Source organism: Rhipicephalus microplus, chromosome 10 (genome assembly GCF_043290135.1).
Source record: "Rhipicephalus microplus isolate Deutch F79 chromosome 10, USDA_Rmic, whole genome shotgun sequence".
In the NCBI taxonomy this organism is placed as follows: domain Eukaryota; kingdom Metazoa; phylum Arthropoda; class Arachnida; order Ixodida; family Ixodidae; genus Rhipicephalus; species Rhipicephalus microplus.
The window spans coordinates 11,083,570-11,111,181 of record NC_134709.1 but is presented as its reverse complement, the minus strand read 5'-3'; the positions used below and the strand labels follow the sequence as shown (position 1 = coordinate 11,111,181).

The 27,612-nt window shown below is 40.6% G+C and overlaps 1 protein-coding gene across 1 annotated transcript; it reads left to right on the top strand.

Annotated features, from left to right (window-relative positions):
* Nucleotides 1–405: 405 nt before the first annotated feature.
* Nucleotides 406–26,821, top strand: AGBE (1,4-alpha-glucan-branching enzyme). Its single transcript, XM_037432536.2, has 15 exons — nt 406–768; nt 1,523–1,689; nt 3,565–3,680; nt 7,677–7,802; nt 8,464–8,608; nt 9,175–9,265; nt 10,215–10,424; nt 13,329–13,572; nt 14,901–14,999; nt 18,342–18,452; nt 20,640–20,811; nt 21,704–21,888; nt 23,163–23,293; nt 25,183–25,300; nt 26,676–26,821. The coding sequence occupies exons 1-15, from the start codon at nt 674–676 to the stop codon at nt 26,721–26,723; spliced, it is 2,058 nt and encodes a 685-aa protein (XP_037288433.2). The 5' UTR covers nt 406–673; the 3' UTR covers nt 26,724–26,821.
* The last annotated feature ends 791 nt before the right edge of the window (nt 26,822–27,612 follow it).

Below are 27,612 nucleotides of genomic sequence, written 5' to 3'. Positions count from 1 at the left end.
CTGGATAAATAGGCTAGTCGCCTTGTTTCATAAGTTGGTTGCTTCGTTATCAACTGTTGTCGCTCTTGTTCAAACCTGTGTGCTTTCACGGACGCTTTAAGTAACTTTGACGCATTTATATTTGCACATGTGTCTAGCTAAAGGCCTCAGGCTGCTCAGGCATTGTACTCTCGGCCTCCTGAGTGCGGTATTTTTCCCCTGTCCACTTGAGCGCTGAACATTTGCATTTGCATCTAGGTTTTCTGTAATTAGACCTGCCTTTCGCTCACCATATTTGTGGGCAGCCATAGAGCTTCATATTAAGAACTCTATGTGGGCAGCTGTTCAAAAGTAGCCGGTAATTAGCTGCTGATAAAAACACACACACACTACAGTTCTCGTTTCGGTGGTAAGGAAGGACACCTGGCGGTTTCCGGTTCTCCCCGCGCGCCTCGCGCGATTGGAAGAGCTCGTGTCCGTGTGGTTTGCCGTGGTATCTCGTCGTTGCCACGAGCAGACCCAGCGATCGCCATGTCTGGCTCGTCGTAATCTCGGTAATCTGTCGTTTTGCGTGTACAGCGCCTTCCAGAGGCCTTGTATCCCCGCCAAGCTTGAAGTGCCCTTAGGCGGCCCCATCCGCCGGCCGGTGTGCACACAAACGCCCACGCCCCCCTTCTCGTTACGTTTGTCAACCATGACATCGTACATGGACGTTGACGTTCCACGCATTGAGGACCTACTGGGACACGATCCTTACCTCAAGAATCACGAAAACGAGATCAGGCGAAGGTAAGTGAACGACCTTGCAATTGACATTGACGTCGCCGACGGACGAGTGCCGTGTGGTTCGCGGTTGTTTGACATCGTATACTGGTTTCGTTAGGCTCCTGAATTCATAATTTCTCTTGAGATTAACCGGTAGTTGTCATCGAACAGTGTCCCTATCTCAGTGCGTGACAGTCGTTGCTGAAGCAATTAGTGCAAGGCGTTTTCCGAAACGTTCGAAAATATCGGATGTCTTGTTCGTGCGCACCATGATCTGTAATTTATCCAGAACTGATTAATCAAAGTTAGCCGCATCACCTTAAAGATCGAATGCGTTGGAATTTCTCACCCACGCATGATATGTAATATACCAATCGTGGAGTGTTTTGTGCTTCATTTTATTTGTACCGCACAGATTGATTCACGAGTACCGTTTTTGATTCAGCTAAGCAATGAAGTTGATGTAACGCTTGAGAAGCGTGCCAATTGCAGGCATGGTGTTTCTCATTGCCTGAAGGTAATGTCATTATTTTTTATTTATTTGTTCAGTTATTTATTATTGCTACATAACGCTAATTATATAGAATGAATTCATGGGGAACGTACATATTCATATATGAAGTTTATCTCTGTAATGAAGATTTCTTTTTCAAAAGCGTATTTGTGTAATGATTAGAAAACATAACAAATGTCACTACGTATGTGCATCCTCTAGTTTGAACATTGGTTCATGTGTTTTCTTACATAATAATAAACATTGTTTCTACATTGGTTCTAGGTATAAGTGCTTTCAAGAGCAGCTGCTGAAGATAGAGAACACTGAAGGGCTGCTGCAGTTTTGTAAAAGTTATGAAAAGTATGGAGTGCATCGCCTGCCAGACAACTCAATACATTTTCTAGAATGGGCACCAGGTGCCGAATCCGTGTTCCTGCGTGGAGACTTCAGTAAGTGGCGTGACATGCTCCATCTAGCACGCGAACTATGTACAAAGAAAATAAAATATGATTTAGGCAATCTATTGTTACTGCAGGTGGCAAAGATAAGGAGTGAAGTACCATGAATAGCTGTTAGCAAACTTTGTCGTTCAGATATTTTGTATATGTGGATCTTTAAAGCTGCATCAATACAAAGTATTCTTCCTTGTGCTAAGATGTAGGCCCGTGTACTCAGATTTGGGTGCACGTTAAAGAACCCCAGGTGGTCAAAATTTCTGGAGCCCTCCACTACGGCGCCTCTCATAATCAAATGGTGGTTTTGGGACGATAAACCCCACAAATCAATCAATCAATCATTCCTTGTGCTAAGAGCTCTTCTTGCTGGGTCATAAAATATGGCGATTTCTGTAGTTTTCTTGTTGCATAAATGACTTATAAAAGTAAATGGCTCTATATTTCTTGTTGTGCAGAATAAACACCACAGTGCTCTATATTACACTGTAAAAGCTCTGTGAATGTTGTACAGACCACACGTAATTTGTGTGCTTGCTACATATCGGATATTTTATGATTGCTTCATACACACAACTATAAATTATAGTCATTGATTTCTTACATGGGCTCACCTGGTGAAAATTTAACTTGTATGGACGGTTATCTGTGGTAAGGCTTTTGGTATTGTCTAAAATAAGTACGCACTTGAACATCAATAAAACAACCACGTTCAACCCAAGGAAGTACTTTATGAGATCTTGTATGTTTGCGTAGCCACATATTCACCACGTATCGGTGAGAAGCATCTTAAATTTGCTGTTACGGAAAAAGCTTGTTAATTCCATCCCAAAGGGGATTATAAAACTGTTACAATTAAGCAGAGTTTGAATTAGAGAGTGGACACTAGAATAAATGAACACTACGACACAGCGTGTGGGCAGAACCCGAAGGAGCCATCTCTGGACTTGACGGGAATGAGGGGCTTCTACAGTTTCATGGTGGGATTTTATAAATTAGGTTCGTGGAGCTCTAACAGCAAAGAGAAATTAATTGATCAGTCAGTCATAAGGCATAAAAAAGCACCAAAGCACACTCATGGGAGTAATGGGCCATAATCTCAAAATATGATGCTATTTATGCTCCAAAACAGGTTTATTAACATGGCAGGGATAACAGAAACCAAAATGAAAAGTAATCAGTAATTTTCATTAGCTTGCTTTTCTTCTGTCACGACTCTAGGAGCATTGCTTGCAGCTTTCCTAAGAGCTCTAGCGCGGCGTCCTAATTCTAATATGCTGAGAAATGGTGCTGTTTTTGGTTCTGTTTTTTTTTTTCGCAGAACACAGTGTGGTCCCTTGGGGCAGACTTCTGCGAAAAGCGATGAAAACCAGTGGCTCACAGTTAGAACCATTGTGGATACTGACGCATTTAAATTATCGGGGAGTTCCCCCACTGTAGAACCACACGGGACTGTGCTGGGACCAGGGCATCAGTTCGAAATAACCAAGTTTGAATTAACAAAGTTTTCCTGGATTATAATGCTATCATTTTGAAGCATTGATTGCATCAATAAAGATAATGTAGTGGAATTTGCTTTTTATAATGTTTATGCAAATCGGTCTGTCTCAGGAGGAGTGTGAGACTCCGTGTAATGCAAAACTCACGCATTAGTATGATTGTAATAGCACCAAAAGCTGTGTAGCAGGATACCTGATGCCACGGGTAAGTTGTAAACTAATCTTTGCCACAGTGCTTTGCATAATGTCAGCTGCTCTTGCATTTTTTTTTGTGTGTATGAATGTAGCAACCAGGACTGAGGTTCGATCCTGATATGTCATGGTTCCGGAGCAATTTTATGCTTAGCGTCCTGGTATTTTGTGTGTTGTCTAGATGCATGGGAGAGGCTGACACATCCCTTCAAGAAGCTTCCCTATGGCAAATGGGAACTGACCTTGCCCCCAAATCCCGATGGCTCCTGCCAAGTCGCCCACCTTGACAGAATCAAGGCAGGCAACCATTCCTTCATATGCTCTGCATGTTCTTGTTTTCTTCATTTATTCCCGAGCGTACTGTGTTATTGATAATTGGTTGCTTAGTTACACTAAAGTAAGCTTAGTCTTTTTCTATCCCTTATTGCACCCATTAAAAACTAAAAGTTTCTGAACACAAAAGGACATGTTCTCTACTTGTGAAACATATCTGCCCTGTATGTTGATCTTAATGCAACATAAAGTATCCAACATGTGGTACTAACATGGAGTGCTTAATTTGTACATGCAGTGATACTTTCAGGAATATTTTAACGTTTTTAAACATCTTCTTGGACAATCTGGGTTCATAACTTTTACAGTGTAAGATTGTTGTTACAAAATCACATCTTACTCTAAAGTAGTTTTGCTATATCTGAATATTCTTTATAAGTGAGTGCCTGTTACACCATATTTATGTCATGACATTTTTATTTGTGTACTAGTTATAACCCACAATCTGTGAGTATATTGAGGTTTCATTGTAGACCGCTCCAGTTACGACAGTTAAAAACATATAAACACTTTATAAACATTGCAGTTTATTCAAAAGCAAGTGTCACCAATATTGTCACCAAAAACAGTTCATTTTTTAATTCATATTTATATTGATAATATGGTGAAAGCTCTGACTGCATGCACCTTGCTGATTGAATAATAATAGAAAAAAATTATTCCCGGGTTTTTTTGGGAATTTCCTCTTTGGGATATCCCACAGAAACACCATTTGACACCTTGTTTAAAACTTTCAAATATTCACACACACCCCTACTCTGGGCTAAGGCAAACTGGCTTACTTAGCATAACAACCACTGTTATTTGAGGACCATTATGTGGCAAAATTTTACAGTGGAATTACCATTCGGTTGCACTTGTGTAGTAGAACTTGTTCCCATGTCAAACAGGATTTTGTTTAGAGTGAACATGCTTTGTCGGAAGAGAGAAATGTGTCTGTTAGCAGATCTGAAATTCAGCCATTAAAGCATATTGTAATAGCTTAGACTGGATTATAGACAGGAACACTTCCCTTAATAATGTGTTTACATCATTTTGTTAATATGTTGTAACATACCCTTGGTTTGACATTTTAAAAAAGGGGCATAATTTGCCTCAGAGTTTCCACTGTTCAAACAAATACAAATTCTGAACTAGCTGCAAACGTACATGTTCAGGAATGTGTGGGAAAATGAAAATGGCTCTGTGAAAGACATTGAAACAATGCAATGACATACGAGTACACATCACTGCACAAGCAAACAGCTACAAAAAAACACTGAGCACTTCTAGTAACTGTCCTGTTTTGTACTACAAATATTTGTATACAGTGATAAGATTACGTGTGAACCAGGATAGAGAAGCAGGGTTGGAAATGCCATGCCATTTGCGCCACACTGCTCCCGTCCACTTCTGCTGTGTCAACCTGCTTCAAAAGACATAATTGTGTCAAAATTGCTCACAAGCAGTCTTTGGTGTTTTCTTGTGCTGCTGTCATCTGCTACAAGATATGCCCATGCGAGTTCCTATCATCATCGCCACCTGGGGCACTCTTCGTAACATTAATGGCTACGCAAACAAAATCAGTTTTGTCGAAAGGGTGAAGCAATGAATGATTCATCAAGAAATAGTAATGTTATGCGAAGTAAGGCTAGCATCTAACTCTTTAGTGCCTGATTTTCTGTAACTCTACAAAACACTGGCTTAAGGAAATATGGCTGCTACATAAAACACAGTGGTTTTTGTGCTGCCTGCTTTCTCAGTGCAAAATAAGCAGGCCACTTGCTCATGTCTGCTGTGAAAGCATGTACATCAGTGCTAGCAACCGCGCTATTATGATCAAAGTTGCCATCGCTGCTTGGGCAATGCAGCCCTCTCTTCCCCAGCTCTCTTCATGCTCCCTTGCTCGGCCATCAACGGTAGATCTCATATGTGGAGCGATGTTATCGCATGCATCTTTCATACAAGAGAGATAGCCGGCTCGTTTCGTCTCTGCTTCTGCCGCATTCGTCCCCAGTGCATGCGTCCTTTTATTTGCACATAAAACATACAAACAACATGCGGAGCAACGCTTTTGATTTAGACTTATAAGGAAAATGGTGGCTATGGCTAAGATCCACCGAGAGCGAATTGCCATTGCAATAAAAGTAGATATTTCACTCCTCTAGTCTTCTCGTTGGCTATATGTCGGCAGTTGTGTTTTGTCAGCATGAGAAGCATTATTTCTGATGTGTGGTCAGGTTTAGCTACCCTCTCTGTTCTCATTGGCTGTGGTGCTTTAACGAGAGCATAAGCTTTCTTTAAATCCTTTTAATAGAATCTCAGTGGGTTTCAAATAAAGTTAGAATTTACTAACTTATCTCTAGTGTTCAGTGGTTATTCGTTCATGTCAGCTTCGTTGTTTTATTAACATGAACATTTTTCATTCACCTGAAGTCTGGTCAGGTGTAGCTATCCAAAATATAGCTTATCTCGTTTTCTCCTAGTTTTTACTCAATCAGCTATGATGTTTGAAAGAAGGTGACACAGACACACTTATATGTTGATATTTATTTATTTATTTGTTAGTGCAACTTTTAGCCATTTCATCAGTTTTGAATGTTTAATAACAACTGCTGAAGTTTTTCGTTCACCAGAAATAAACTGTTTCAGTTAACAGTGATGTTTGACTTATGGAGTATGCTCCAAAGCTTACTTTCATTGCTCCAAAGTGCGTCGTTTCATGTTCCTTAAGCTGCTCCAAAAGACTGAAGCCCGACTGCACCCCTGAAGTATCACCATTTAACCAAGAGCTCATCTAGTCAGGTAGCATGTTACAAATGATGGTAATTACATTCACTGAATTAGTAGAAAAACAGAAACAGTTTCTGGAATTTCAGAACCTGTACATAATCCCTCTTCACGATTCAGTGAACATAGTCTTACTGTACAGTTTTATCAAAGACTGTTTCACTTGGTCGGTTACCATATTTTATATTATGCGCAAGAAGTACTACCATGTTGTGCACAAGAATGGTTGAAAATAGGAATGGTAACAAATGGTTTGGTATGAACAACTAAAATGGTAAAAAATGTCTGCTGACTGGCTTGATGAAATATTTGTAGAAGTTACAGCACTGCACAGCCCTCATGCTCAACTACAGTTCTCACGAAGACCGAGTAAAACCGAAGGGACACGGACAAGTGCTGTACTTAACTAAACATGCCACCATTACAAACTAGCCTATCTTTCACTACTGTGCACTTATGCTTTATAGCTAGCAAAAAAAAAAAGAAGCTGCCAGACCTGTGTGCAATCTGCAACACAGTCACAAAAAAACCTGGAAGAGCAGCCTTACAGTGCCTTTTTTATACACCTTTTGGGTAACTGCTGCAAGCGTGTTTGAAGGGTACCCACTAAGCTATAAATCATCCTAACTTTTGTGTAGTAGGTCCTTATGCCATCCTTCATCATTCTTCGAAGAAGTGTGCTACCGCTACACACTCGCAAGGAATTTTGTGAAATTTTTCGATGCTGTGGTTAAGAATTATGAAGAATTACGCCTGAACCTTTGGTAATGGGTCGGGGCATTCGACGACCCACTCAGTACACAATTTGCATTATTCGACGCCGGAGTATTCCTTGGCTTTTTTAGAATGCTTTATTACTCACATTAACGCAATTCCTTTCCCGACATCGTCTGCCTAGGGTCAGTTTGCAACGAAGTTTCAAGCACTGGCATGGCTTAGTGGCAGAACACTGAGCTGTCACACAGGGGACCTGGGCTCAAATCTCATCGTGACATAGCTGTTTTTTATTCGCTTAGTTTCTCATTTCCCGCAATAGTGGTTACGGACACCGGCGATTGCGGACAACTACGGCACATGCGACCCTTTTTGTGATCTTCATAACAGTTCTCGCTGTAAAACAAAAATGTGTGAAGGTAGACATAACATTTCAAGACAGGGTATTTTTTTGCTCAAGATTTGGTTTATTTGCAGATTGTCATTCTCAACAAAGCTACAGGGGAGCTTGCAGATAGGAACAGCCCGTGGGCCACTTACGTTGCTCGTGATCAAAATGCCCCCTTATATGGGCAGCGCTTCTGGGACCCCCCGGAGGAAGAGGTAAGCATTGCAGTTGGAAGAATTAATAATAATTTATGAATTGATGCTACTGAATAAATACATAAGTGAACAGCACGTAGAAAGCTATGCGGCATCTTTAAAAAAAGGCGTTAGTTTGGCAGCAACCTTAAATTTTCCGCTGACTATCTAAAATGAACACTTAAATTATACTAGCTTTCGGAAACAATTTCGACATGGTTGTTCATGCCTAAAATAGTCAGAGAAATTGGTGAATAAAGGTAAAGAATCATTAATAACAACATAACATAAGTATACATGAATTTTATTTGTTGGATTGTGTTCTTTTAAAATAGTAATAGACGCTCTTGATACAAAAAATATTTTGTTTGAATGAGTTTTGAAGAAGCTATGTTAAATAATTAGTGGTATAATATAGAGCAGCACATATCTCTGCATGTATATGTTAGTTATAGATTAGCAATATCACATAATTTGCTGAGGTATAAGCCTAACCTATGAAAGATAACTTACAAAGAATAAGTTGTCATTTTGTGGGCAGAGCAGTAACAAAACACATATTTGACATTGCTGTACATTTTTATCCAAGATATTGCGAGGGCACATTATTAATTACGTTACTTTCTTGGTTTTCTGCTTGTTTTTCTGATGCAACTGTTTTACCCTGACCCTTGCTTTACAGCGCTACAAGTTCAAGCATCCCAAGGTTCCACTGCCCAAGAGCCTCCGCATTTATGAATGCCACATTGGCATTGCATCTGAGGACTACTGGGTTGCTAATTATGCAAATTTCAAGGACAATGTTCTTCCTCGAATCAAGCACCAAGGTATGTCTCTAGCCGATTGAAGAGATCCCTGCAACAGCCCTTGTGAAACACACGCAACACACATTGTCAGTTCAAAGTATCACTTGGCAATTTTATCCGGTGATTTTTTTCCAGGTTTCGAACTTGGCAGGTGCAAAGATCTGAATGTTCGCTCTACGTTCTCCCCTTCAGTTGCTGTTGCTTTCCATTCTAGTTTCAATTATGCATGCATTTCAACAAAGTCGGCTTTTTGTGAGCACTTAAACTTGGCTGAGCTTGATGTCACTAGCAGACCACCATGATGATATCACTCCACTTGGTTTAGCTACTGTTTTGGCAAAACAACCTGTTTATTTGCTTTCCACTATTTGCCCCATTTTCTTTGTATTTTTTCTTGTGCAACTGCTGTGTGCATCGGCAGCGTCAGTTTTGTCTTCACAGAGAACCATTAGCTCTTAAACATAGTTGAGGGTTCATTCCTGGAGAATTTGCAGCTCTTCTTCACTATGTTCCAAAAGTGTACACACAAAGCTGGCATGCACGGCAAATCTAATGTCTTGTTGTATGCCGATTCGATTCTCTTGTAGGTTACAATGCGATTCAAATCATGGCCATCATGGAACATGCATATTATGCAAGTTTTGGCTATCAAGTGACGTCATTTTTTGCAGCATCCAGGTAAAATTGACCTTGGCTGTTCTTTTTAATAAGTGTAGTAGACTCTAGTTTCTATGTGTTGTATCTATGCATGTGATTACTTGGATAAGAGCATTTGTGGTGGCATTGTTTCATAATATGCCTCTATTCATGTAACCAAAAAAAAACTATGTTGATGCTGTAAACGAAGTGTTTTATAATAAGTTTAAAAAATGAAGTTCATTAAAAGAAAAATGTATTTTTTTTTAAATCAGGCAAACATCTATTGGCAAAAGAGCATACATATTTTGTAAGAGCTTTTTAATCTTGACATATTACTTAGAAAGTACAAGTGCCTCCTCCAGCCGATATTGATAGTATTTCGATAGCTTTTCTCGCAAACTGTTCATTACGCTCGACGTCCTACGTGTACACGAGTGAGGTTAACTTGTGATTAACCACCTTCATTTTGCCATTTTAAACTGCTTTTTAATACATAAAGCTGGTAGAATATGTTTGCTGAACACTCGTGGTCACGTGAAACCCTTTTACCACTTATTGGTCATGTGCTTGTGGTACTTTTTCATGCTGCAAGTCTCTCGGCTAACTTTTATGCTGCCCATGGCCTCCGCAATTACCTCTGGCAACGGCGCACTGCTGGAGCTACTCTGAGAGGCCCTGTGCTGCCAGTAATGAGCATCTGATCATACATCAACCAAAGAAATCGCCACTTTTCTGCTCAGTACAAACTAGAGTGTATAGGCACATTTCAGTTTAGAAAAGACTATTATAAAAAAATACTATCGTATTTCAGCACTGATATAGATACCGTTGATTAGGTGCACCTGTTAGAGGTCATGGCGACGCCATCATTTGGCAATCACTTGACCACTCATGGTATACAATCTTTCCATTAATGGATCATCTAGATTAAAGTTCTGAGCGTGTGTCTGACCCTGTAACAGAATTATAGCAGGAAGGACTGTTGCAGTCGGTACGGCACTCCAGAAGAGCTGAAAGCGCTTGTGGACCGTGCGCACGAGATGGGAATTTACGTGCTGCTGGACGTGGTGCACAGCCACGCGTCCAAGAATGTCTTGGATGGCCTGAACCAATTCGATGGCACCAACAGCTGCTTCTTCCACGATGGAGGTCGTGGAACGCACCCACTCTGGGACAGCCGGCTCTTCGACTACACACAGTGAGTGCATGTGTTGTTTGAACTTGCTTTGCGGCTAGTCGGCAGTATGTCATCTTGACAATTATTGCACTATTCTTTCAGTAGCGGTCTTTGCTTTTGTGCACTGTTGTTCATATATACTATATGCGGGATCCTTTATGCACAATAAACGGTTGGTAGTGAGCGCTGTTTAGGGGGTTGGGTTGTGAACATGTGTGCAAATAACTTGAAGCAGCGCGAAAAAGCAATGAAAAGGAACAAACACATACAACAGCACATACATATGTACATCACCTACTGGCTAACATTATTTTCTGAACTGTCATTTTTGTGGTTGATTTGGTTCTTCAATGGTGTATGCCTTGCTATTGGTGCATTGCATTACTACAGGGAAAAACAAAGATAGGCACACCTGCCTATAGGGGAGACCCACGCCGAGGGAGGCGCTGCGGAGCGTGGCGCTGTCAGTCAATGCGGGGAGAAAACTCGTTACTCGAGTCTTCGCCCCTCCGCTGTCCCATTCAACCTGCCTTGAAAACGCATTTCTTCGCTCGCGCGCTGCACGTGTTCTGCACGTGTTTTTGGGAGTTTAGCGTCGCGTGCGGTGCGCTCTGTCCGCATTTATTAGGATGCTGCAATTGACGATTTTTTTTCGTAGCAGCAATTTAGTAAAAGGGCAGCGAAGCAAGTTGTAGCAGACGACGCCGTCCTCGTCAGAGCGAAGTGCGTTTCGCAAGTGAAAGACAACGCTGTTTACGACGTTAGAGGTGAATAAAACTTTCTGTACGTTCATTATTATATACTTATTTTATTTGGTTTACTCTGTCTACTATGCACTATGTTTGTTCCTGGATGGATGGGTAAGGCCGCTTCTCGTGCTTTAGGTTAAGCAGTTCTTGCGCTGTGACTGCTATTAGTTGGGATACCTTAATTTACTAGCACCTACCCAAGTTATCGTGCGGTGTATACACAACACTTCAAAAATAAATGGTCTATATGGGGCTTCTTTCTGACCCACAACAATAATTGACAACTATCTCACGTGTCTTTCCTTGCATTATCACCGTTCTCATCGCGGGTACTTTGAGTTCACGAACAGCTTGCGTACCATCATGATGAGCGCCCAGCTTTCAGAGAAACTTTTTTGTGTGTGTCTAATCTGCAGGGGAAGAGCGCATTGCTATAAAGGCATTTTATCTTGGTCACGAATCAAAATTCCACCGTGTTGTTCGGGCTGCCCCTGCACACTCAGTAACCACTAGTTCACTGTATCTGCCAACGGACGTGCAACAACGGCTAATGCATTTTTTTTCTTTTTTTCATAGTTGCCCAAGCTTTTGGCAACCACACACTTCTGTCGGTGCTACGTAGATTTAAAAATATATAACAACACATTACCAATACCACATGTGCACACAGCTTCAACTACTACGTCCCCAACAATATCGAATAATAGTAGCAGCATAAAATATTTATTCACTATTTTTTAACAGTGCTCTAAAGACGGGAGTTGAAAAATCTATACTTTTAAGATGGGGACGTGCATCTCCCAGTAACTCGATAGATTAGAGAAACGGTGACGCTAGAATTAACACACGTAATTTTGAATGTATTGTGCGCGTGCTAATGTTTATGAAAAAAAATTGTTTACATACTTTTTTCGGCGCACTGCTTTAATCCATTTCTGTCGTCTGCTTGTTTCGTACCATCGGTTTGGGAATCGGTAGAATTTCACTGGTGGAGTCGACCTCTTCGTGTTTGCGTGGTTATTGTGACAGTTGACGAGGCAGCGATGTCACCCCCTTTTCTGTTGGGGTGACATCGCGGAACGAGGGACGTTTCACGTGCAGCGCGTGCTTCGCAAATGCGTGGAAGCCAAAGGGAGCGGTAGGGTCGAAAGACTCAATTGTTGTGCGCTTTTTCTGGCAGGGGAAAGGCAAGTGTTGGCGTCGCCAGGCAAACTTGAGCGGGTCTCCCCTATTAGACCCGGGCGCTTCTCTGCCTTTTTCAGGAGGGTGATAGACATTACTGACATGAGCTGTTTTGACTCTACTGTCATAAGCATGTTCCTCTGAAGTAGTTCAATGTTCTCTACCCATGTTTGTTAAAAACAAGTGACTGTAAGTGCACCTTCACAGTAGGGGTAAAGTTTGACAGTAGCAACAGTCAAACTTGACTGTACCGAACTCGACTAAATTGAATTATCCTTTATACTGAACTATTTTTGAACATGACAGTGCTTTAATGTCAATGCACAGGAATATTTACAGATTCATAGAACAAGAACAGCTGGAACATTTTAATATAAGTTATCAGGCTGTACGAGACTCTACGAGAAGTCTGCTGTTTCTCACGGAATGCGGTTTTCTCTCATGCATTGGGAAAGGGAGCAGTGTGGTTACAAAAACCATATCGATACGACATCTTCTTAACTACAACCCAGTCATGGATATAACAGCCACTGTCAACTACAAACAGCGCAAAACTAAGAATTAAAAAAGAAGAAACCTTATGTGTCGCCCTAAACTGCTCTCGATTCGTTGCATTATTTTGAAGCAGTTCCGTGAGGACTATTTGAGCTCCAAAATTTGCATAGAAATACAGAAAATATCTTTGAAGTTTTATATCACAGTATATATGATATATCAAACTAATTCTTGTTTTTAGAGAGTTTGATGTAAGCATGTTTGACTGTATTCTGCTGAACATTAACTATTATGCATACCACATAGTGAAATTTATTACAATGAATTCTCGCACTCAACACCTGGGAAGCCACTCATTCACTTTTTGTTCCACATGCACTATTTTTTGTATGACAACATATTCTTTCTTATCATTGTGCCTCTGCTCATCGTGCCAACATTTCCCCCAATTAGTATCGCCCTGTAAATGTTCCCCACCCACCATTGTTTGATCTTGCAGAATGGAAACGCTGCGCTTCCTGCTCTCCAATTGCTATTGGTACCTACAGGAGTACCAGTTCGATGGCTTCCGCTTTGACGGTGTTACTTCAATGCTGTACCATTCGCACGGCATGGGACATGGCTTTAGTGGGGACTACAACGAGTACTTTGGTTTCAACACGGACACAGAATCGCTTGTCTACCTCATGCTGGCTAACTACATGATTCACAAGTTCTTCCCCAATGCCATCACCATTGCAGAGGTAAAGCATATCTGCAAGGCTTTACTTTCAAGGCGGTTGTAGCTGTGTACCCATTGAGAACTTCACAAAATGTCCTGAAACAGAAAGTAGTTTTACAAAATATGCTTTTAAAAGGACAGTCTGGTTTGCTTCATAGTATCTTTATCGACCCTCAACTACTGCACAATACTGCTTTCTTATATATCTCTATGTCCTAGGTGGTCGAAATTTCTGGAGCCCTTTTCTACAACGTCCCTCATAATCACATAATGGCTTTGAGACATTAAACCCCAGTAATTATTATTATTAGGTATCCATATACCATGTCGAGCTGAATACAGTAGTCTGCAATACTTGCCACTGGGAAGATAGCGACTGTAGATCTGAACCATAAATATGAAGTAACTTGGAAGAATAAGAATCAAGTTTAGTACACTTGGCAAGTATTCTAAGCTCATAATGTCAGTTCATCGTTATTTCTCAAGAGAAAAGTGTGTACAGTTGAACCCCTTTATAAGAGACACTGATGTAGGAGAGAAATGAGTATAAGAGACGCTAGTGTGCCTAAATTGAAATGGGTGTTGATTAGAAAACCCATACATGGTGCCCTGCTTATAAGAGGTATCGCATATAATAGACAAGAATTGCTGTCTGGAGCATGCCTCTTATAAAGGGGTCTAACTGTACATAACAGCTGCAGTGGGTGCTTACCTATGGGCGGGAGCCTGGAGGCTTACAAGAAGGGTTTAGTTTAAATTGAGGATGATGCAGGTGGCCATGGGAAGGAAAAAGTATAGGTGTAACATGAAGAGACAAGAGAGCAGTGTGGGTTTGAGTGTTAATGAGCTCTTAGTCGCACTTTAGAAGAAATGGGAATAGGCTCAGCATGTAGCTAGAAGAGAGGATAACTGCTTGTCATTAAATTAATTAGAATGGCTGCTTAGGAAAGACAAGGATACCAAGGGGAGGTAGAAAGTTAAATGGGCAGGTGAGATTAAAAAGTTCAAAGGTGGGTGACTGGGGGGTAATGTGACTGCAGCAAGCACTGGACCGAGTTCTTTGGGGTCTAGGCACAGTAAGGCTGCTGCTGATGATGATGCTAAGGCTGATGTGTCGCACTGCTGAACGGAGTTGCAGGTTTGGTTCCTAGAGGTAGTGGTCAAATTCCACCAGGGCCAGGACGAAATAACACTTTTTGCACGCATCTTGAGTTATTCAATAAAGAAAGTGGTTAAACGTATTGCTGGTCTTTTCTCTGTGATGTCTTCACAAATTCTTTTTTTTTTCTGGTTATTTCATCTCCAGTAATGTTCATTCTTCTAACTTGCATAATGAATGGCTGCTTACAGGATGTATCTGGCATGCCAGGTTTGTGCCGACCCGTGGACGAAGGAGGCAATGGCTTCGACTTCCGCCTAGGAATGGCGATTCCTGACATGTGGATCAAGGTAGGCCCCTTCGACGACAAATTTTTCTCGTTTGGTGGGTTAATGCGCTCCGAAGCTTTGGAATTGGGTATAGCACAGCTTTGCGCTTGCAGTCATACTGGGTTATCAAGGCGAAAGTCTTAGATGCCTAATCAAACACGAAAATTGACCGCCAGTGTTGGTGCGACGTGCCAACAGCATCAACGGGAGTGATGAAACAAAATAAATGTATGCAATAACCTCACCATTACGTCTCAAATCTCAAAATTTGCGACATCAATGTGATATTTCATAATGTAATGTCACATGTGGATGTCCTCACATAATGTCAACATTTCACATTGCGGCAGTTGCACAGACATAGAAAAACGAGGTTAAGGTGCAGAAAACATTCAGGTGCAGGAGGATTGATGCAATCGACTGAGAAGAAAAAGATGACAACTTTCGTTTTCGAGATTATTGGGCGAATGCATAAGAGACCCTGCAAGTTTATCTGCTGCTTATATGCCGAATGCAAGCGACTGGAATGAATTACCCTGTTGGTGTCACAAATTGTAGCCAAAAAATTAGAAATAAAAGGGGAGAGCGATACTTCTTTGAATTTTAATCTGAATGATGTCTATTCTTTCATATTCTACTGACTTCAGCAGAACAACAAAAATGTTTTGGGGGGTCTGTTGAATTTTTTTTAACTACTTGGAATTCAGTAAGTGTTGATAGATTGATGAATGTTTATTGAACGGTTGTATGAAAATAAAGGCCTCTGTAATTCTGTAGCCTTGCATCAAAATGAGTATCACAAAGATTTGCAATGATTTGGCCAACTTTTTTATACAACTCAAAACAGCTTATGGATATGCAAGAAGTTTTATATCATAAGGAGTGTTACAAAGTTAAATACAAAGCAATCTATGTCTGCCCTTCAATTTTTATTTGAAATTAATGGAGATAGGTCCCATAGATGTAATTATTATTAGGCTTACATTACGAACCTGCTTTCAATGCAGTTGTACATTTTTGCTTTATTTTAGTGCAAGAAGCTTATGAAACTAGTGCATGAATTGAGTTTATCATTATCTCTTTTTCAATTTCTTTAGAGAAAATTTTTCCAGATGGTCAAATTTACCTAGTTATGGTTTTCGATTACACGAAAAGAGTAAAGCCAAGAAAAAAAAGGGGGGGGCGGGGAGGTCTGGAACAATTTTTTGTTGTCAGTAGTATCACCAGGATTGTTTAATGTACAATGAGTGTGGTATTTTTTTAAAACCCTATCCACACACAGCACGTTATCTCAGTTTGCACAGATAAAATGTGGGTCTGTTATCCTTAGAAGAGTGAAACTTTGGGCTAGTTGGTATTGCATGATGAAGAACGTACAGCGCGAACACAAGACGGGAATACTAAAGATGGGACACAGACAAGCGCTGCAGCAGTAGGAGTCAAGAAGCCCGAGGAACTAGAAATATAACTTAGAAGAGTGAAACTTTGGGCTAGTTGGTATTGCATGATGAAGAACGTACAGCGCGAACACAAGACGGGAATACTAAAGATGGGACACAGACAAGCGCTTGTCTGTGTCCCATCTTTAGTATTCCCGTCTTGTGTTCGCGCTGTACGTTCTTCATCTGTTATCCTCTTGCATTACTTCAGAGTGTGGTATTTCTTGAAAACCTTTATCTAAACACAGCTCCTTATCTCATTTTGCACATATAAAATGCCTGTGTTATCCTCTTCCATTACTTCAGAGTGTGGTAGTATTTCTTGAAAACCTTATCTACACACAGTGCCTTATCTCAATTTTCACATGAGAGTCTGTTATTCTCTTGCATTGATGAGTTATGTTGGCACACACACACAGTCTTATCTGTGTGCCACTGCCTTTGGTAGAGTAAACTCAGTAATCAAAAAGAACAAGAATACCTCATGAGTGTCAGTGATGAACAAGCTAGAAGCAGCGCCAGTAAAAATAGAAATCATTTTCCACAGAACTTGCAAGAAAGTGCCCATAAAAATAAAACTTTGCTTCCTGCAGCTTCATTACAATAATGTGGCATAACTGAAACCACGAAAGGGCGTTGCCCATTGGTGTCATCACAAACGGCACAACGCACTGCTGTTGAAAATCAGTTCTGTTTACCTCTTAGAGAATGTAGAACAATCATTTCCAATGCTTTCTGCAGGAAACATGCATTGTCATTACAGCAGGAAATTCAAGCGGAAGGTCGAAAACATACCCGTATGCCAAAGACACTGCGAGGCAAAAAAACGCCACTGTACTGTAATCAAAAACATGTATGCAAAAACACTCTGAGGTTTAATGTAATTTACTGTATCACATCATTTTTTCACAATCTAATTTATCTTTGTTTCATAGCATACTTCACTGGATGCTCTAAGCCTATTATAAGCCTATGTCGTATTTTACTTGCAATTCACTTCATCGTCAACTAATCAACATTTACTCAACACTTTTCGGCCTTACTTGACACCTGTGCTATTAAAAGCACGAAGGTCACCATCATCGGGAGTGTCAAACATCAAAATTGGTGAGGCAGGCTGTGAACAATGTTATTGTTTTTATGTGTTTAAGTAACATCCCTTGAGATTTAGTTTCTTTAGCATGCTTTGCCAAGCAGCTTCTCTAGCACTTACACCACATTCCCCTTTACCTTTGCTTTGTAGACTTGTGTTGCAGGACTGCACATTAAAAATGTTTTTTTTTAATTAGTGGTCTATTTCGATAAAACTTGACGATTTTATGTTACGTGTAAGCGGACTTGAAGTGTGTAGTTTTTAATAAAATATAAAATATCTTATAAGCCTTCTGGGGAGCAAGATTCTTTTACTTGACTGAGAGAAATAAAAGTAAGTCAGAGCATAACAATAATTTGAAATGAAAGCTGTAGGCAGCAGAACAAGAATAGGTGTTTTATACCAATTCGAACAAAATTTGTGGTATTTTGAAAATTCACAGGTGAGCCTGTATTAAGCCGTGATTTGAATCACAAATTTTAGTTTAAACAGGATTAGAACATACTGTATATTCTTGTTCTACTGCGTGCAGTTCTGATCCAAAATATTGCAGTGAGCTTATTTTTAATTCCCTCAGTTTAGGTAAACTCTTGCTTTACGAAATGTTTTATATTTTAAAAACTGCACAATGTACTGAAAAAATGATTGCTTATTGGAATAAGCTCACAAGTGTACTAAAGTTCATTTTCATAAAAATGGTTCAGGAATTGAAAAAAGTTTTATATCGCTTTGTACCCCCTGAAGTTTATAAAATGGTATATGCTACATACTGGCTCGGCAACAAGTACGACCGAGTTTTGCTGACGCCGCCTTCTGATGCTTTCTGGACAGCTCCTGAAGGAGCAGAAGGATGAGGACTGGAACATGGGGAACATTGTGCACACGCTGAGCAATCGCCGGTGGAAGGAGAAGACGGTTGCCTATGCGGAGTCTCACGACCAGGTGCGTGGCCCACTGCGGAGCTTACTTTTCCCCCCCTCCCCCTCTGCCAGGTTTCATTACTCAACTTCAAGTGTTGCACTAGTCTGAATGATAGTAAATGCATGTTCTGCGAACTTTTGTTGAAAGGTACCTGATGGGACCAGAAAAACATGTTTCATTTGACAGTTCTGTTCACCGAGAAATGCATGGAGGGGGGGGGGGGGGGTACGAAATTCAAGCATGAAGTTTTCGTTTACTGCGAGTCTGCTGGTGCTTCTGTTACCACCGTCTCCAGTTTGTGTTATATCGGTGTAATTTAGACTTTATGTCACAGTTAACATTAGGTACCTTTTTGTAAGCAGGCCAGTCATGTAACAGCGAAAAGTATTCATTGCTGAAGCATCGGTGATCTTGTGTTAGCAGAGACATGACTCGGGTCACCTGCACATCATGCTTGATACTTGGCCTGGTGACGTTATGCCGGCACTGCTTTTCTATACTGTTGTGGCCAGGTTTGTCACGTCCTAACACAGGTATCTCAGGAAGTTGTCCATTCTAATCTGTGAAACCAACAATAATTGTCTGTGACACCAATAGACAATTGAGCCAAGGAAAGCATGGGAACATTATTTATTGTCCTAACTGTAGTGTAATGATTTAGGACCTATATTGAGAGGAATTAAAAGTGGCGAAAAAGCCTTCTTTCTGTCGGTGGGATTCAAACACACGGCCTTTAAGTTACACACCGGATGCTCTACCATTTTGTATTGGACGCGCAATTAAAAGGTTGTGCATTCGGACCTTTCACTGCGGTGGTGTAGTGGCCGTACTCTGCTGCTGACCTGAAGGAAGGTCGCAGGTTCGATGCCAGCCGCGGCAGTCACATTTCAATCGAGGCGATATGTTAGATGCCCATGTACTGTGTGATGTCAGTGCACGTTAAAGAACCTCACCTGCTCGAAATTCCTGGAGACTTAGAAGTGTGGTCAGTTTGGGCTAGTTGGTATGACATGACAGTAGATAAAGCGTCAGAGCAGAACGATGACAAAGGCACAAGGAGGAGACGAGCAAAGACACCGGAGACCTTCACTACGGCATGTCCCATAATCATATAGTGGTTTTGGCACGTAAGATCCCAGATATTATTAATAATATGTATTCTGATTTTACTGATGTAAATGGTGCTTTTTCATCTAATTTATTTCAATTTAGGTCACAATAATTGCACTACAGTTAATTAGACACAATCAGTGAGTGCTCAATGCTTTCCCATTGGCTTAATCAGTTGTGTCTAAAAGTGAAATGAGCTTTGCAAGTGATTCCACTTGTTTCATACTATGCATAATGATTGTTATAAGAAAAATATCTTGCATTCCTGTCGATGTAAACGAGCTGATGCATTATACGTAGATCTATCACATCCCAGCACAATAAATTGTCAAGAGGCCTCCTGTGTTTGGAGCATACATAGTTTTCGAGCAGCAAGAAATAATAGTGCAAACAAAAATTATGAACAAGTGCAATATGAAGGATTGTTCAGTGTGGGACGGTACCACGTGGCCAGGGATTTTTAATGAAATGTTTTTCGTTTCAGTTTCATTGGTGGAAGAAAGTTGTTTCATTTTGGAAGAGAAAAAAAATTTTCCATTACGTTTTTTATTTGTATGTGAAAATTTGAAATGAAAGTAACAATAAAAACTTATTTAATTTTCCCATAATTTAATTATGAACTCTCTGAGCAGGCTGCATGCTTTGCATAATCAGAGTGATCATGATCTCAGAAGCAGCACTTCATCGACCATAAAATCTAATATGCAAGACTGCTATTCTGATAAAACAAACTTCAGCGCTTACAATGCCATCTGCTGGTCCGCCTGACTGGCACACCAAAGTCCACTCGAGTTAATATGAAGAGCTCCAGTTGCAAATTTTCGTTTTTCGCGAAATTTCAACACATCTTAATTTCGAATCCCTGCCTGAGACAAGGGCTAATACTGTCTCCTGAGGTGCGCATCAATGGTCACATTGGTAGTTTTAAATTTCGAGATTGTCCCTTGAACTGAAAGTCGATGAAAAATGCTTTAGTTTCGCTCCGGAACGAAATAAAATATAACATTTCAGTTACACTCTCATTACAGTATGGATACAGCCTTTTTGATTGTTTGTTTTCATTCTATTCTGACGCACTGCCTGCGGCATTAATTTCAGGCTCTTGTCGGGGACAAGACATTGGCCTTCTGGTTGATGGACAAGGAGATGTACACCAATATGTCTGTGCTGACGGAGCTCACTCCCATCATTGACCGCGGCCTCGCCCTGCACAAGATTATCCGCATGATAACTCACGGCCTCGGCGGGGAAGCGTGGCTCAACTTCATTGGTAAAACACTGGTCCTCACTGTTATTATGCCACTTGTCCTGTACTTTTTGTTTAATCATCAAAGGGCTCCTCTTCGAGCCCTTTGGACAATTTTGGTGACACGCAGCAATCTGTGAGGTGCTGTCTAGAGAAGATACACGAATACTAGTGTATCAAGATATCATTGTCTGTCGGTGAAATCTATATGCAATAGCATATAAACTATTACAGCAGGTTTTTGTTCAATGGAAGCTGAAGGGACATGCAGAATATGTTGTAATTAACAGAGGCTCCATTTACTGAGGGGTGAAGTGGGGTTCAATATGCAAGTACGAAATCAATCCTATCAGAGGCAGCTGTTTGTTAGCAGCAGTTCAGAAGAAATCCCTATGTCTGAGAGTGCAATGTAATGGCAAACCAAAAATTGAAAACACATGTTGTGTCCCGAAACCTGCAGCTACATTTTGTATATCTATGAACAAACCCTGAATGTCACATCAAATACAGAATATGTACATAATAAACTAAATTACGGTGCAGAGATCAGAATACATACATACTTTCTTAAGTTAATTTTAAAGTACTTGCATTTGTATTTATAAAAAGGGGCTCCAGATAAAGGCTCCAACTGAAATTTGTTTATGTTGTGACAACACCAGCTCTTTTGCAGAATGTGTACTTGTTTGTTTTTGGTTTTTACTTTGCTCTATACTGTCTTCATTTCTTCCTGCAGTAAATTGTCCCAACTGGACCAGATTTTGTTGAACTCTCAACAGCCAACAATGCCCGCAGCAAAAAAAAAAAAAAAAATTATCAGGAATGCATTTAGCCGCAACCCCACCTTCCTGTTTTCGACTGTTAGGAAAGAGTCTTTATCTTACAGTTAACAGCCATACAAACTAAACATTTTCAGGGAATGAGTTTGGTCATCCCGAGTGGCTGGACTTCCCACGTGTTGGCAACAACGAGAGCTACCACCATGCCCGGAGACAGTGGCACCTCGTAGATGACGACCTGTTGCGCTACAGGTTCCTCAACAACTTCGACCGTGCCCTCAACGAGACCGAGGAGAAGTACCACTGGCTTCCTGCACCACCAGTGAGTGGGTGCTTCAGCTTCAACACCGCGCAGACTTCACATTTGCGAACATCTACACTAAAATACCATATTGATTTGCTTAAAAGCCGCACTTTTCTTTCAAGAGTCTGAGTGGGTGCAGCAGTTGCGTGGGGTCTAAAGTGCTGCCTCTTTTTTTTTTTGATAGAGTGTGTAATCTCCTGTCGTCCTTTATTCCTGCACACACCACAATAAATAGTCCCTTAGCAAAAACATTATCCATTAATTTCAGCTCATTGCTCTCTTCTCCATTCACAACTGCCACTACTGTTTACACTTGGTTTTGCAAACACATTTATGGACCATGCCCCTTGGGTGCCATTATGTTTCTGTTGGTACTTCAGGGCTGTTGGTAATATTCCTGTTGGTCCAGAAGTGTTTGGGATGACACAGCACGCCATGTTAGGCTGAACATTTGCACGCCCATACTTCAGAGCCATGGTAATGCCCCCTGTTCAGCAGGCTTCTTTTATGTCCATATTTTGGGCTGCCATGTTGGGGAAGCACTCTTTGCACTGGTGTATACAGTAGTAGTATGTACGTAGCCATTAGTTTCTGCAACTCTGCCCCCCACAGGCCACCACGACTGTTAGCACTTTGTCTATGCTAAAGAGCCCATATGTGATAAAACATATCACATACAGTGTGAATTGAGTCATATGTGATGTCCTGTTTATTGCAGTAAAGTGCATTTTTGGTTATATCACTACCGCCCACACTCACCAGTGAGTCAAGGGTATGCATAGGAACTGCCTAATTGCTTGTATTGTTCTATGTCATTCTATTTGTAGGCTCCACTTGTAATGTGTGCAGTCAAAAAAAAACTACGTATTCAATATCCCGTTTGTCTCTTGAACTGTTCAGTCGGTACACAATTCGACAATAAACGTTGTTGCTTTGACACGTCTGCTGATCTCCCTACTCGTATAGTGCACATAAAACAAATGCTTCCAATAGGCCTCCTCACTAATTTAAGCAAAGCTTGTTGTGCTCAAGAAGAGAGAGAAGTAGATTCGTATATTATTTTTAATACGTTGTACTTCAAATTAAAACCATATCATAACTCATAGTGCTTTTTTTAGTCCCAGCTGTAAAAATGTTACACTTCTAAGAATATGCATGTTTGAAATAGGACGCTGTTCGTATTTACTTTTATATGAAGGTGTGTCACTTTTACAAGGCATTGTTCATAGCAGCCATCTATACTTCCTGTTTTGTCAGCATTCGAGAGTTGCCGATTTGCTGTTTTGTTATAGGGCTATGTAAGCTGGAAACACGAAGATGACAAGGTGATTGCTTTCGAGAGGGCTGGCGTTCTCTTCGTGCTCAACTTTCATCCTTTCAAGAGTTTCTCGGACTATGAAGTTGGCATTGAGACACCTGGAAAGTATCCTTTTGCTTTGCTGACGACTGACTGCTGAGATAAAAGAGCACGTATATTTGGTCAAGTGCTCTCAGAAACGATGAACGTTAAATGTCTTGGACTTTTTGGTAAATATTTGAAATCAATGAACCTTTGTTTAAAGGAACCAACCACCAATATTTATGGCGTCTGTTTTCTCGAGCGCAACATGAAGCTTACGGTTGGTGTCTAATCATGGAACACTTATGCGGAAAACCAATAAAGCATTTATCTTCGAAATTTTTAGATCTGCAGCAGCTATGAAGTCGTTTACATATGATGCATTCAACAAACAGTGGGCGATGAGCATGAGAGCGGTTCATATTTGTGTGCGGTGGTTTGCTACGCATGTGTGCAAACCACCATATGAACACGTATGCTACGCATACGTGTTCCTCGGCTCAGCATGTCCGAGACCTGGCAAGGTCTCGGACATGCGGAACTGCCTTTCGAGACCGCCAGGTCTCGGAAGGCAGTTCCGAGACCTGGCGTGGCTCTGTGGTGGAATACTTCATCGGCACGCAGAATGCTAGGGTTCGATTCATGCTGGGACAACGTCATTCATTTTTTGCATTCGTCCAGCCAACGCTCCTGATGTCCGCTTTTTCTTTACGATCAAGCATTGAAATTGCCGTGTGTGTTCTCGTCGTTCCTCGGTAGACATAAACTGTCGAACACCTGTTGCACATACCCGCCCCCTGGTGTGTGCCACTGTTTTTTGGAAAGTGTTTGACGACATACGCGACAAGATTGTGACATTATTCATGTCACGACCAGTGAGTCATATTTGTCAAATCATTTTACCCTCCCATAATATTTTGGTTTGCCCCAAGTCAAGGGAGTGATCATGGAAGCACCGGGACGTAAGTGGCTAGACAGACAGACGCACCCTCAAATTGCTTACAGTATGCAAATAAATGCTTCGCATTTAAAAAATCTGCACTGCGGAAAAGCTCCGCTTCAAGGTTAAATGCACTTATTACCCTCATATCGATTCATTATTTTTTGAGTTTGAAAGCTTATATTAGCGTAGTAAATTTTAAAATGTTATCACTTGCATTTTAAAGGTTATCTTTTGCATTCTACTGAAAGTAAAATCCTCTTACTTTTCAATGTTGTTTCCACTTCCTTTAAACCTAAAAAAAATGTCGTTTCCACAGGCCTTATTTTAATAAAAAAAAATATTGTGCAAGTTATTTGGAACGTGATATCGTGCCAATTTTCTTTATAATATGTGATGTGTACTCTTTGAATTCAATATAAAATTATTTGACCAAAATCGCCATTCCCTTTGAACCTAAAATTTGCTATTCGCGCTAGCCTACTCAGCATGCAACTCTGTTTACTTCATAAGCAGCACATAATAGCGGGAATACATTATAATATACAGCTCTAGTATTGTGCTGTAGTTATGGTGCACAAGAAATCAGCAGACTATGTGCAACAAACTGAACGATTTCCTAATCAATCTTGAAGGCTTTTCTACTAGGCTGTGCTATGTAGTTTTTTTTTTTTGTTTTTTTTGCGGCAGTAAACGCGATTTAAAAATATGAATCCCACTCAGATCGCAAAACGCATGCTTGGATCTGTCACGACCTTTTCATTTTCATCAGGATGTAAGCGCACGTTACGGTCAGTTATCAGTCCCCTGAGCACTGTGAAACAACATTATTTGTGCCACGCCATTCCTCGAATGATGTGTAAGAGCGTTCCATGATGGGCAAGAGAATGGGCACTTGCATGTTTATGCCGACAATAAATCGTCACAGCTTGCGAGGGGACGTCACCGAAAAGGCAGAGTCAACTATCATACAGGCAAGGGAAGACGCCTTCCAGCTTCTCTCTGGTGCTCTTCCTTAATGATGTGACCTCAGGTACAAGGTTGTTTTGGACTCTGATGCCGAGGAGTTCGGAGGTCACAAGCGCATTGATCGAGGAGTGGACGTCTTCACATTTGACAAGCCATATGCCGGACGAAGGAACTCCATCAAAGTATGTCATTGGTAGTTTGTGTGGAAGCTTGCATGTACACAGCGACCCGTGGGGTAATTAGGCAAGTAACATTGGCCAAAATACGGAAAAAACAAAAACACACACATTTGGGTAGGCCAGCCATTATAAAAATAACTACGCTCAAATCTCGATATAACAAAGCCGCATATAATGAATACTAACTGATTATAACGAAGTAACTGAAAAATAGCTCTGTCATACAGTGCTGCAAATATGTTTATAGCAAATTTTTGGATATAACAAATTTGCTTTTATGGCAAGTGTGACTTCAATGTAATGAGGTTTGAATGTATACCACAAGGCCACGATTTCAGCAGCAAGGATCACCAAATATTTCAAGACGCTTGAATGACTGAACGGGTGTTGTCCCATTCAGTATTTACCAAGACCCTACCATGCGCACTATGTAGCACGTGCAGGTGACCCCAAGTTTGCTGGGGTTTGAAGTTTACACTTTTAAGAAATGGCACATGTAGTAGCTGTTTTATACGTTGCATAGCTACTCTACAAATTTTAAATGGGTGGCTATGTGCACAAGCTTCATAAAATGTTTGCGCGAATTCCGTGTCCTGTAAACTTTTATTCTGTACTGCACACTTCCAAGTGCCATGTCAAAAGAAAGTGAGTGTGGCGTCCCATATGCCTCCACCAGTGGACCAGACATAACCTTGTACCACTACTCAAACCTCATTATAAAAAAGTTGCATCTTACTGACAAGAATTTGTTATATCCGAAAATTCGAAACACAGCAGCTATTGCAAGACTATTCCTTATTTACTTCGTTATAACCAATGTTTTGGTATATCAAGCTTTGAGTGTATTACTTCTTTTTTATCCTAAAAAATTGTTCACATCAATCGTGTGCTGTAGACATCCTGTACTTTAGTTTTCACTCACAGAAGAAAACAGTGCTATGGAAAGAAACTGAAATCAAATGTAAGAAGCAAAATAAGGTGCTAGAGTTATGACAGCATTCAATGAAAGTGTAATATTTAAGGTGTTCTCTCTTATCATATCAACCGAGGGTTTACTGTCCAAAAGAGTTCGAGCCTTGCGAACATACTACCGAAGAAACGTTTGGATGCACTGACCAACACCATGTTGCATGAGGTTTCTGTCAACCCCTTTAACATGCGGATAATCTGAAGAACATCTAACGTAATGAGTAGCATCTCCCATTGTAGGTAGTTGAGTGCATTGAAGGCTGACCTTATATATAGATTGTATAGCAGCTATTGATACAGTGGTATGAATTCTAATTGTTACTGAATGATAAATGTCATGTGCTACTCTAAACTACCACCCAATTTGTTGCTGTTTATGTGACCTGAACCATGCAACTTCTCTTTGCAGACATACATTCCCAGCAGAGTGGGAATCATCTTTGCACGGGTAGACTGATTGATGCTCACTGGATGCGTGTGGCAAATAGTGCGACATATTGCAACTAGGCTTGCGGACTCATCTGCGCTGCGATCACAATAAATAGTACCTGTGAATAGTGACTTTGTTAATTACTGCTTGTGGCCAAACAGAGAACTGAATCAGTTTAGGCTCAAAAGCCTGGCAATGCTTTTAGTTCATGTTGACAAGCACTTGTAAGTTGGTCGCGAGTTATTCTGAATAAAATAGTCTTTCTATCTAATGCGATGTTTTAGCACAAACTTGAAAGGGGTCGTGAAACGATAATGAAGCTGCCCAATTACAATTTTTCCTATTTCAATAAGGACTAGACATGCCGATTTCGAAATATTTCAGCGCAACATTCTATCTATAACGATTCCCATTTGAAATCTGTTTTCTCAAGCTCCTCAACTACCATGCAGCCCTACCGGCTACAATAAGCTCTAACATGCAATGTCAGTTTTATCGACAGACTTTTTATGAAGTAATGTGGGCTGTTCTACAGTTGAGGGGAACATGAGCGGCAAATCGAGATTGTACTTTCATTGCTATTAAAAGAACCCAAATGATAAAACAAATTGAGGAAAAGTATCAATTCGATGGCCAAGATTCCAAATACATGAAGTTGAATATTTTCAGAAAACGTTTCAAGATTACTCTAAGAGAATATTTATTGAGATGAGACACACCGAGTTTGTGTACATTTGTGTCAATATTTGAAATATGCGATCATTTTTTGGAGGGGAGCCATAGTTTGCCTAAAGTGAGAGAATTGCAAAGTAATTGAGCACATGAGAATGACCAATGGATAGTCCAAGCCCATTTGAACATTTGCCAGTCCACGTCAAGCTGGGATTTCAGTCCAGTTGTTCAACATACTATCCTT

Coding starts and splice junctions, on each gene's coding strand:
- AGBE (XM_037432536.2), top strand. CDS start 674: ATGACATCGTACATGGACGTTGACGTTCCACGCATTGAGGACCTACTG. Junction 8,609..9,174: donor TCCTCGAATCAAGCACCAAG/GTATGTCTCTAG, acceptor ATTCTCTTGTAG/GTTACAATGCGATTCAAATC. Junction 21,889..23,162: donor ACTGGCTTCCTGCACCACCA/GTGAGTGGGTGC, acceptor GTTTTGTTATAG/GGCTATGTAAGCTGGAAACA.